The following is a 12,862-nucleotide window of genomic DNA, read 5'->3' on the forward strand; positions in this document are numbered from 1 at the left end:
CCTTCCATGTTTCTTGATCTAGTGTGCTAATGCTGCCTGCGTACATTAGAACATTAAACCAAGACATATTAGGTTGTATTTCTAAATATCAAGGCCCAGACAATTGTGGTATAAGAATATCGCGGACAGAAAATCAATGGACAAAATATTAAAAAGTAAGCGCATATACAGAAGTATACATTTACTATTCCTAACTCCACATCTACATACTTTGAAAAAATATATCTAGAGTTAGGATTAGAAAATGTTTACTTACTTACCTGTCAAAATTTCAATTTTGATATATTGTCCTCGATAGTCTGTGCCATTGATATTCTAGTTTTCAAATTAAGAGTACACAACGCGAACTGCTTTTGCCCATACTTGTTTCAAAATGTAGCAGTCATCTGATCTGTATCATTAGGACATTTGACATAGGTTTACATGGTTTCGCGTTTGCTGCTTTCTTGTGTACACTGACTGTTGGTTGCAGCCAGAAGCTAATTTAACTTTACATTGGCCTTTAGGCTCTTCACTGGTCAGGACATCAAACGCAAAGCGCAAATGTGTTCCAACTATTCCGTGATGCTTTTATTCTTGAAGCAGAGCTCTGCTCCTGTGTTCCAGAAGCACCTGATGGGAGACAGCACTTTATCAATACTTATTCCCTAGTGTATCTATCTCCAAGGCTGGCATGACACTTGCTGCATGTTCACGAGTGGTCAGTAACTGGCTATACGTGTGGGCTTTTCGTCGGTCCTACATGTGTCCTGATAATTAATCAGCAATATTATTGGTCAATTTATAGTCACACAGAATGTATCTTTCTAAACCACTGCAAACAGATCACTGTTGTTGACTCTCTTTCCTAATGGATTCTGTGACATAAAAATGTGATTCCTACAGGTTCAAGGAAGCTGTGATACTTTTGTCCCTTGTACACAGAGAACCGTGTACATTATGGCGACAAACTTTTTGAGGACATTAATAACAGAACATAATTTACCATCACGATGGGTACTTAAGAAACCAGGTTTAACTTATTTATTTTTTTATTTTTTTTGTAGAGTTTTATATAGCGCGAACTAGACCCAAACCGAATCAGGTATCAGAGTGCTTTACATAGCACAAGTTACATTTTACATGAGGACACACGCTTTCATTTTTAGGCACGGGGAGATTAAGGGCCGTTTCAGGCCATTTACCGACCGGTAACGGCCGATTTTGGCCGTTACCGGTCGGTAAATGGGTGACAGGTATGTAGGGGGCATTTTTTTACCGATTCGGTAAAATTACCGAATCGGTAATTTTACCGATTCGGTAAAATAAAAATTCGGTAAATATACCGAATCTGAGGCACCCAGATGTAGGTGGGACTCTTCTGAGTCCCAGAGGCCTTACCGAATCGGTATTTTACCATCAAATCCAATTTGATGGTAAAATACCGATTCCGGTGTGCATGCACATGTGTGCATGCACACCTATGCCATGTGACAGGCAGACCTGCCCTTAGGGCATGTATGCCTGCCACATGGCACCCGAGCCTGTTTTGGGGGGGCCAGAGGGTGTCAATATACCGAATCGGTATTCCAGCACATCTTTAATACCTACATATCCACCCCTCAGATTTACCGATTCTTAATTACCGAATCGGTAAAATTCAGTAATTTTCGGTAATTAAGAATCGGTAAATCTATTCTACCTACATCTGGCCCTAAGTGATTTGCCCAGAATCACAGGAGGTTTTGGCGTCGTTACCGAGACTCGAACCCAGATCCCCAGGTCCGAGGTCGAGCGCCTTAGCCGTTAGGCTAACTCCTCTCCCCATTTATGAATTTTATTTTGCCACAATCAGTGAGTGGAGGATCTTTAACACAAAATAGACAAATGAGGGTAGACAAAAGAAATCAAGAAAAGTATGTAGCAGATTAGGTCCTGATGGGTTGCCGAGCAGAATGTAGTCCGTTACCCTTTAGGTCATCGATGTTTCATAAAGGATGTAGAGGTCTGTATGAGCTGGAACCTTGGATCAGTCCTTAGGTACTTGGGATGTTTAGTGGTGAATACTTAGATTCAAATAAAACCTTCATTGGTAGCCCTGTCTTGCCTGATTTCCGCTGGAGCGAAGGGCAACAGTGTAGGATCTAACATGACCCCAGGGTGACTTGGGAGAGCATTGTTGAGAGTAATTATAAACAGAAAAGATTGTACCTCGGCACTCTCAAAGTTTAACTGTCTATTTTGTGTGGCAGTAAGCGTAAAAGATAGATCCAATACTTAATGTGACTTTTCACAGGAAACACTAGTCTTGAAGCATAAATCCAACAAAGATATGTTTTAATATTAAGTGACCAAATACACTGTGTTTCGCTAGAAATAAGAGATCATATCTTGGACAGTAGTGTAGTTTAAGCAAGCACAGTCCTCATGGTTATTATGAACAACAGAGGTACAGTTGGCATGTAGAGGTCCTGTTCTTGGAGCCTCCTTGGTGGTGGCAGGTGATGGCAGCTGACACATGTTTCGTTACTTTCTGTAACTTCCTCAAGGCTTCATCTAAAATAACAATGCTCCGATTTTATGAAAACCACTCAAGATGTATGGGCTGAAAGATTTCTGCGAAAAGTCAGGAAACCATCTAATGTGTTCAGTTAGAGGTCCCCATTTGAAAAAAACGAAAAATGAGAAGAACCTCTGTAACAGGTTTCGATAATATCACTTTGTAGGAAAGCTATGCGGTAAGGAAGCTTTTCAGTATCAATGGGCTAAAGTATGCCCTTGATATTGAGTCAAGAATTTCTAGAGGAACAATGTGTGTCTTCGCATAGTCTGGCAAAAGTACGAGGGCTGCAGTGTGGCCCTGTATCCCGGCGAAACTCCCTCTCGGAGTGGAATCTTGGTCAATTCGGCATGAGCCGTTGAGTGCAAGTGAGGGCAGCAACAATCTTGGTTCTGCAGTCTTACTCTATGTGGTAATATGTGCAGACTGTCTATTGCTGGTGATCTTTAAAGCTCCGTCAATGTCTCTGCATGAGGGAGGAGTTATATAGCACATAATTTTTGTGATTAACCCGCTTCTTACTAATTTCTATGCATTTATTTGACCTGTATAATGCTTTAACCCAAACAATATATACAACTACATTAAAAGCGCATTTTGAAGGGAAGATATGGATTGCAGTAGTCAGTGACTTCTTAGAAGAAACTAAGGACCTTATTTAGATCTCCGCAGATGGAATACTCTGTCACAAACGTGACGGATATCCCGACGCCCTATTACGATCTTCATAGGATATAATGGGATTGTAAAAGGGAAGATAAGATCTCTGTCAAGTTTGTGACGGGCTTATCCCCTCAGCCAAGATCTAAATAAGGCCCCAAGTCCGAGGAAAAGGCCCCTGGATCTAGAAAAGGTTTAAAAGATATGTTGGGTTGGAGATGTGCAGATGTTGGAGAGAAGGGCGAGCCGTCAATAGGAGGTATAGTTCAGTGTCATAGAGTGCAGAGGCACAGAGTAGAGTGGCACAGAGTAGAGTGTATCAAAGAACAGTGGTGCAGAGTGGAATAGCGGTGTAGAGCGCAGTGATGTAGAGTGCAATGGTGTAGAGTGGTGTAGCGTGCAGAGGTGGAGAGTAGAGTGGCGTTGAGTTCAGTGGCGAAGAGTGCAGTCTTGTAGAGTGTTGTAGAGTGCAGTGCGGTAAAGAGCAGGCCCATAGAGTGCAGTGGCACAGAGTAGAGGGGTGCAGAATAGAATGGTGCTGAGTAGAATAGTGTGGTGTAGAGTGCGTTGACTAAGAACGCAATGGTGTAAAGTGGCATAGCATGCAGTGATGTACAATGTTGCAGAGTACAGTATAGGCGCGTAGAGTGCAAAGTAGTTGACGTAGAGTGGATTGGCATACAGTGCATTGGTTAAGAGTAGAGTGGCGTAGAGCCCAGTGGCATAAAGTAGATAGTTTCAAAGTTGAGGTAAGTGGCATTGAGTGAAGTGGTGCAAGGTGGAGTGGAGTTGTTCAGGGTAGAGTGTAGTGGAAGAGAGTAATGGGGTAGGGTGCAGTGACGTAGAGTAGAGTGTTGCAAAGTGCAGGAGAGTGGCATAGTGTGGAGTGGCACTGAGTGGAGTAGAGTGGTGTAGAGTGCCGTGGTGTAGAGTAGATTGTTTTAGAGTATAGTGAATGGCATAGAGTGGAGTGGTGTAGGGTAGAGTGCAGTGACATGCAGTAGTGGCATAGAGTGTATTAGTGTAAAGTGCAGTGCTTTATTGTGCAGTGGCTTAGAGTGTAGTGTTGCAGAGTAGAGTAGAGCAGAGTAGAGTGGTGCAGAGTAGAGCACTTTGGCTTAGACTGGAGTGGTGTAGAGTTCAGTGGCAAATAGTGCAGTGGTATAGAGTAGAGTGGCATAGTAGAGTGGGTTAGAGTACATTGACATATACTAGAATGTTGCAGCGTAGACTATGGTGGCGTACAGTCCAGTGGTGAAGAGTAGATTGGCGCCGAGGCGTACAGTGTATTGGTTTTGAGTACAGTGGTGTAGAGTGCATTCTCGTTGAGTGCTGTGGTGTAGAGGGAGTGGCACAGGGCGCAGAATTATAGATCAGAGAATATCGTGGAGTGGCGCAGGGTAGATTGCAGTGGTGGAGAGTGGAGTGGTGTAGGGTGGAATGGCATAGAGTGGCCTAGAGAGTAGTGAAGTAAAGTAGATTGTTTCAGAGTAGAATGCAGTGTCATCAAGTACAGTGGTGCAGAGCAGGTTAGTCTGGTTTAGAGTGGATTGGCGTAGACTGCAGTGGTATAGAGTAGAGTGATGTAGATTAGAGTGGCGTACAGTAGAGTGGTGCCAAGTAGAGTGCAGCGGGGCAGAGAAGAGTAGCATAAAGTTCAGTGGCAGAGAGTGCAGTGTTGCAGAACAGAGCAGTGTAGAGTGCAGTGGTGCAGAGGAGAGTGTAGTGGCGTCATCTGTAGTGGCATAGAGTGCATTGGCATAGAGTGGTGTATAGTAGAGTAGTGCAGAGTAAAGTGCTGTGCCGTAGATTGGAGCAACATAGAGTTCAGTGGCAGAGAGTGGAGTTTTTCAAAGTAAACTGTCGTAGAGTGTAGTGGTGTGCAGTAGGGTGGCGTAGAGTGCATTGACGTAGAGTGATGCAGAGTAGAATAGAGTGATATACAGTGCAGTGACGTAGAGTAGAATGGTGTGAGTGAAGTGGTGTATAGTGCAGCAGTTTAAAGTGTTGTAGAGTACAGATATTTGCGAAGAGTGCAGTGGTGCAGAGTAGATTGGCATAGAGTGCAGTGGTGTAGAGTGCTTTGGTTTTGAGTAAAATGCTGTAGAGTGCATTGGTGTAGAGTGAGTGTAGGAAGGACCTCAAGACCTGTCTCTTCGGAAGCACTCAACGGAGCCGCCGACATTCCCCGCAACGCCTTGAGACCCTCATGGGTGAGTAGTTACCCTTTACCAATCCCTGATTGCTTGATTGATTGATTGATTGATTGATGGATAGTAGAGTGCCATAGGGCAAGTGGAGTGGCGCTGAGTGCAGTGGCATAGAGTAGATTGTTTCAGGGTAGAGTGGAGTGGTGCAGGGTAGGGTACAGTAGCATAAAGTAGAGTGGCATAGAGTGTAGAGTAGATTAGAGTGGCCTCGAGTGGATTGGCTTAAAGTGCACTAGTGTAGAGTGGAATGGTACAAGTAGAGTGCATTGGCGTAGAGTGCAGTGGCAAAGCCACTTGTGTGGCTCTGAGTGGCTGCATAAATCTGGAATAGCGCAACGCAGCATAAATCACTGCGTTGTGCTACTCTGCGCCGGGTAGGCGTTCCATGGGCATTGCTGTGGGTGTTTCCTCGCAACTCCCATGGTATTTGATGCATCCCCAGATTTTCAAGAAGTTGTAAACCTGGGAATGTGCCAAAATATTTCTCCTAGTTACTACTTCATAGAAAAAAAGGAATTTGCCTCCCGGAATAGTTTTTGTGCAGGAAGGTACCTCTTCCTGCAAAAACAACCCTGTCTGCAAAGCAGGCACCCTTGCGCCAGGCGCATGGGTGCCTGCGTTGACACTAGACAGCCAAAACACCAGCAGTGCAGGGACAAAGATAGGAGTGTATCATTCTCCTTTAAATACAGCGCATTCCTGACCTTTCCCTGTCGCACAACGCAGCAAGGGGACTGGCTGCGCTGCGTGACTTTTTAGTAAATATGCCCCGAGATTTCTCCATTCATGCCCTCCTGTACCCTGATTCCTCAATGTGCAGTTCTTTGTTGCCCATAGCTGGGCTTTGAATAGATAAATACCTAAGCCTACATGTACAGAAGAAATATTTTGGGGGTGACGGAACGGAGGCACAGGAAATTAAAGAAATGAGCGCAAGATAACACTGTTGGGTCAGGTGTGAAAGCTGGTTCCAGATTCGGCAAATTAATCTCTACCCACCCCTCCTCCTGTGCGTCTGTGTTACATAGGTATGCACGTCTGCCAGCACTTGAGCTGAAACCCAGAAAAGTTCTGCATAAATGCTAAAAATATACAAGTGAATTCTTGCAGTGAGTACATCAGCTGGCCTCGGAAGCTCGCGCTTGTTCCAGAGAGAGTGAGGGAGCGAGATATTGGCAGGGAGGCACTAGCACGTCACGGTCCCCAGACTGGCTGCTCGTTTCTGAATTGTTCCATTGAGAGAGTGTACCGTTCCTCACAAGCCTTCTGCAGTTTTTCCACCAAGACCCCCTCTCCTAGAGGTCCCTGGCCTGGACTCCGCTTCCTGTCTTCACCCAGAAGCCAGGCTCCCTCCGCAGAATGTTCCGATGCTGTTCCTCCACGCAGAGTGAGAAATAACTCGGGGATGCAATGAAAATACACAGCGCCACTGGTCAGAGGCAACCTATAATCACTGGCGCGCGCCTCGGAAGCACTGAGTCATAGGGGCTTCTGAACACTGCAAGGAGAGGGGCAAGGCAGAAGCCTATGGAATATTCTCAGCGACGGGCACGGTCATTTTACAAGACACATATTACCAATTGTTTGTAACAAACCCTCGTGAAGCTGAGTAAAAGGGTGCCCACCTCCCGCCATTCTTGTCCTAACCTGCTCTCTTCACAAAGCCTCTCACAGGTGACCCAGACAGCACAGGCTCTGAATTCAGACTGAAATAGAATGACGTAGAAGCAAAACGTCCTAAATGTTGCACAGATGTGAAGGTCTGGGATCTTAAACAGCAGAGCTATCTCTTAGGTTAGCGGGCGCTTTAGTTGGTGAAAGCGGTGTTTAGTGGAGGAGCACACAGATTAGTGGGTGAAAGGGGATCCATCCAGGGATGCTTCGGTTCGTGATTGCATTGGCTATTTCAAACGCTAGTTAGTGGGAGCACTAGGTGTGTGTAACGCAGACACACAGGACTGTATCCACCTTTGCTGCAGGACAGAGAGGCTGGGTGCCTGGGTTTATGTTCTGTCCGACCCTGGTCACACTGCCCAAATAAATGATCTCAGACCAGCAAACAAGGATGACAAGTCCAGGGCTTTAAGTGGGATGGAAAAACTGGGGGGTCTCTCGAAGGGGCGTGACCAATGTAATTAAGGGCGTGGCTTAAAACACGTAAAATAAAAATCTCAGCTTAGCATAGTGTGCCGCCCGTCTTGTATTTTGCTGTTTCTGTCATTGCATCCAGTTTTATCATTCAACAAGTAACATCATACCTACAAGTCAGGACTATTGGCTTTGTCAATGTTTGATAGTTGAATAAGATAAATAAGGAGCAACTATGGCTTGTATATAATATTGAAAAAGCTTCGAATTAAAGCCCTGGTGACAGCACAACATTGTTGCTGCTCCTGAGTTTCAAAAGAGAAGGGAAATCCAAAGAGAAAAAAAAATGACTCTCTTTAAAGGATTTCTCTTCCCCTGAACGCTCTCCTGGCATGACGTCATGCCGTAAATTGTCCACTAGTGAGAAGTGAGCAGTGTGAGCAGTGTACATCGATGTGCCTGCTGTCACTGTAGTCTGGAAAAAAACAGACGGCCTGTGCCAGGGTGCAAAACAGAGCCCAATAGAGACCCGTTTCGAGGCCCCCTTAAAAAAACTGCCGGTGCTCAGACCCGGTGAGACCCGGCCCACTTAAAGCCCTGGACAAGTCGATTAGGTGGATTCGAACCTGTGGCTCGAAGTTTACGGGCCTCCACAGCTGATGCACTAACCTGTCGAACTGTTTTACCAGCTATCACAAACATGCCATGAGCAATGAGGTGTGGAGCAATACATTAAATTCATGATGCACTTGGGGATCGGAGTCATCGGACACATGTGTCAGTAGATTGATAAGATTTATTACACAATACAAGCTATTTTAGGATAAACAATGGTGTGGCAGGTAAGGATGCCCCAGCCGCTCTTTCCCAATGCTCCACCTGTCGACAGTTTGTTCTATGGTCACGATTAACTCCTTCGCTGCGGCGGCAATTCCGCTGCAGCGCTAGGGGAGAGAGGGGGCGAGCGGCGCTCGCATGCTCGTGATGGAGCCGCTCCGTCACGAGCCGCGGTTGCGCTGTGCTCATGACGGTAACCAAAACTGGGTCTGGGCTCACCGGCAATAAGGACAAGCCTCAAAATTAATCACCAAAAACCAAAACGAGCACCACTATTGCCAAACTGCTTAAACTTGGATCACTGATGATCACTCGACCTACTGAATGAAACAGTAACTCTCTGGAAACTTATTTATCCGGAATAAATCCAATAATTTTAATTAATTGTAAATCAAAGCCATACAAATGAGAAATACTTCCTGTATATTGACGAACAACACTTATTACACTCCAAATTTGACATGCAAGGACAATTTCTCTCATACAAAAAAACTTTCATTCAACCATTCATACAATGCAGCACATTAATAATATACACTCTTGACATCAGTAAATATACAAATTATTTACAATTTAGTTTTTAACATAAACACATAGCATTGGAAAAAACGAATGAATAATTTTTGAATGATTCATATTCAACAAAACATTCCTAATGCTGAATAGAGGGGGTCTACGCGTTTCGATAACCCCTGACTGTGGGGAAATCTCATCAGGACCACGTGCCTCACAGGTGCTCGATTTCTTCTAGATTGGAAAAAGTTCCTGCTATTGCAGCCACTTGTCGTTTTTGAAGGGATTGAAGGTTTGTGTCGGGCGTGTGTAAGGTCCAGCGTTTAATGTGGACGTGTCGGCGGTGGTTCTCGCCTGTGCTTTCTGATTCAGTTGCTCTGACTTAATCAGGGGGTCCACGCCGTGCAGCCTCTGTGTGCTTGTTCAGGGGGCTGGCGCCATCTAGTCGGTCATGACGGAGCGGTTCTGTCATGGCCCCGCCCGCTCAATGGAATGTCCAGCGCAGGCGCGGAATTCACGCCGTGCAGGCGCGCCGAGCGGGCCATGACGGGACCGCTCCGTCATGAGCACAGCTCAACCGAGGCTCATGACGGAGCGGCTCCGTCATGAGCATGGAAGGAGTTAAAAGGCTGTGGGCGCAAGAGCCTGCTGATGAAGAACCAGGAGATGCATATATTTTGCTGGTCTGTAAGGAAAGGGTAAATGCAATAACAACTACATTCACTCATTCTGAGTGTTTAACCCCTTCCCCGCTGGCTATTTCCCCCCAAAGTGTGGGGGTGGGGGGCCTTGCGCGGTGCTGCGGTGCTCGTGATGAGCTCAGCTCATCACGCTGCACATCGGAGCTGTGTTCATGACCAGCTGAGCACGTCACGACTCCGCCCACTCAATGGAACGCACCGCACAGAAGGGGAATTATCCCAGCGTGGGCTTTCCGCGGCGGTTATGACGAGCTCAACTCGTCATGAGCACAGCTCCACTGAGCACCGAAAGGGTTAAAACAGTGTCACTGGTGTGAGTCAGCAAGTCAGAGGGAAATCCCTGGAGTGCGTTAATTAACTTCACATACCAATATAGATACACTTATACATTTAAATGGCAGAAACCTATAGTTTACTTTGCTATAGGGAATACATAATAATTTCCACGGAGAAATAAAGTCGTTTACAATCTTTTTTTTAATAAAAACCATACATCTGAACAACTTAAAATACAAGACAATTAAAATTTCAAAGAATTTTTCTTTGAATAGTAAAAAATATACTTGAAACCAATATCTCTCATACCAAATCAGACTATACAGCAGTTAAGATTTCAGGACAATGCAAAAACATACATATGACATTTCAGCAATTCGTAAGCGATCCACAATGCCATTAAATGTATAAGTGTATCTATATTGGTATGTGAAGTTAATTAACGCACTCCAGGGATTTCCCTCTGACTTGCTGTCTTTTTACCCTGTTCCCTGGTGAAAGTGGGGTACCCTCTCTTTTGAAAACTGGTGTGAGTCTACTTAGAGCCTGATTTCGAGTTCGGCGGTCAATAGGACTACCGAACCTGTGATTACGGCCCTACCTACGCTGCACTGCTGGACCGCCGGCATTATTTTGACTGCGGCATTCAGGCTGCCACGAGACCGCCAGCACCGCTGGGTTTCAACGATCCCATGAGGCGGAGGCAGTGTGATTTGAGGCAGCAATATGCAGGCTGTGGCACCCGCCGAGCATATTACGAGTTGCCTGACTGCCAGCCTTCCAATGGCAGTAAGGGTGCCATGGAAAGGCTAGTAGAGAAACAACAAAGGGGACCTTAAGAGGGGCCCTTTGTGCCTCTGGGCCTGGGGATGCATGCAGGGGGGTACATGTTGTGATCCCCTGTAGATTTGCAACCCAGTTCCTGTATGGTGCAGCATGCACCACATGGTGCATGCCGCAAAATGCAGGACCGCGCTGCAGCGGTATCAATGCGGTACCGGTCTGAGCATCACCCATGGGCACTACCATGACATGGCCACAGCACTACCCTCCCAGCAAGGATTACAATCATATCCAGACGGACAGTGAGAGTATGGCTTTGGCGGTAAACCCATGGCACAATGGTGTGGCGGCCCGCTGAAGGACTGCCAAAGTCATAATCAGGCCCTGAGTTAATGGGATAGTTGTTGGCTCGAAGTTCAGCCGTACCAAGGTATGGACTGGAGCCAGAAAAAGAATCACATTTAAGACAGCATACTAAAGTTTCATACTAAAGTGAATCATGCAACCCGATGAAACTAGCAGGTAGTAATTAATGCAAGTAGGTCAATACAGAATTACAAGCTGTGTTTGCTCTCATTGACCCCACCATAAACCCACAACAGCAGAAGTAGTAGGGACCATGCGGGGACTGGGTTTTGGGAGTAGACTGCATAACAAAAACACCCAATGGGCCAGATAAGCCTCTGTTCATGTCAGGTTCCATGTCTATACCATGTTTATATGATACATATGGAGGATGATGAACATAGAAATTAACTGCTCCCTTTCTTTTTCGTTTGCAGCTTCTTTTTTCGGAAACAGTTACCTGGAGGTCCCTTTGGAGGAGGTCTATGATGAAGTCACCCTCCACCTGCAGTTCCTCACCGGGAGGCCAGAGGGAGTCCTCTTCCTGGCCGCCGGTGACTCAGACTACCTCCTGGTCGAATTACGAGACGGCGCTGTCCAGGTGAGGAGCCAATTCCAGGCCTGGATTAACCATTAAGCAAAAAAGCACGTGCTTAGGGCATCAAGGGAAAGGTACAAAATTGCAAAGGTTTCAATTAGAAAAAGTAGGAAAACACTTTTCAAACATAAATAAGTAGAAGTATACCAAAATAATCATTATTTTCCATCTTACTGTAAGTTTTGTTTCATTTCGACAAATAAAATCTTATTTTACTGGTTATTATTGTTTATATTTTTGAATAGCTATATATGGGGGCATTAGAATATTTTGAGTGCTTAAAGCTTCTAATGATCTAAATGTGGCCCTGGTCAATTCCATCTACTGCTGCTGATGTTAAATTAAATCTCTCACTCTCACTTTCTCTCTTCCATCTTTCTATTTCTCAGTCATTACTCTTCTGTCTGCCTGCACTGCGCCTTTCACTGTCTCTCTTGACCTTTTCCATACTCTGTCTCATTTATTGCTCTGCCGTCTTTGCCTTGCTAATCACTGCTTTCTCTTTCGACTTTTCTATTTTAACTTCTCTCTATCTTCTCATCTATCTCCACTGCCTTCCCCCTTATTTCTAATCCCATCTCTCATATCTTCCCAACGCAATCCATGCCATGCTCCTTTCTGCCCTTTTCTTCCCTTTTTTGCCTCTCTGTTTACTCTCTCACTACTTTTCAGTTTCGCTCCCTCTTATATATTTTCCAGCTGCATCTCTCTTGCTCATCCGGTTCTCTGCTCGCCCTGTCCAACCTCTTCGCTTTCATCATGGGCATCTCTTGTGTTTGGGGTGTTTAACCCCCTAATGCATTTTGTGGTAATTAGTTGGGTACCCGCAGCAGTGTTCATTTAATTTTCCCTCGTGGCCATCTGTCAAAATTCCCCTCACCCTGCCCCACCACTCTTACCTGCATGCGCCGCGGCTGGGTACAGGTGATTTAACAGGGGCGCAGCTTGGTCATTAGGATTGGCGGGGGTGAGATTCAGATTTTCCAACAGTTACACTGTCATGTAATGTTAAAATACTGTATAGGACAAGCAGGGTGCATTTGGGGGGCGAAAGGGGCAGTGGAAAGGAAGAGAAAAGGTGGATTGGTAGGGATACTAAGGTAAAAACCCACCAATATTTTCTAAAAGAAACAACATTTTTTAAGACTTTCAAAACAGAGGGAGATAGTGTGTTTGCGTTTTTTGTCTGTATATATTTATACATTCCTGATGAAATCCGACAGACACCTCACCATACCCTACTGAAAGCAGCTGTACCCCAAACACTCCCCCCCCTTAAACTACATCCCTGGATTTCAGTCAGGTATGGTGA

General features: G+C 45.4%; 1 protein-coding gene across 1 annotated transcript in view; it reads left to right on the plus strand.

The window, feature by feature from the left end:
- The window catches only part of CSPG4 (chondroitin sulfate proteoglycan 4), a 275,264-nt gene that overhangs the window by 120,256 nt on the left and 142,146 nt on the right, over nt 1-12,862 (plus strand). Inside the window, exon 2 of the mRNA XM_078684541.1 lies at nt 11,390-11,553. Coding sequence (XP_078540667.1) covers nt 11,390-11,553 — 164 coding nt within the window. The remainder of the gene's footprint in view (nt 1-11,389; nt 11,554-12,862) is intronic.

This window comes from Lissotriton helveticus, chromosome 3_2, assembly GCF_964261635.1.
Source record: "Lissotriton helveticus chromosome 3_2, aLisHel1.1, whole genome shotgun sequence".
NCBI classification, from domain to species: Eukaryota; Metazoa; Chordata; class Amphibia; order Caudata; family Salamandridae; genus Lissotriton; species Lissotriton helveticus.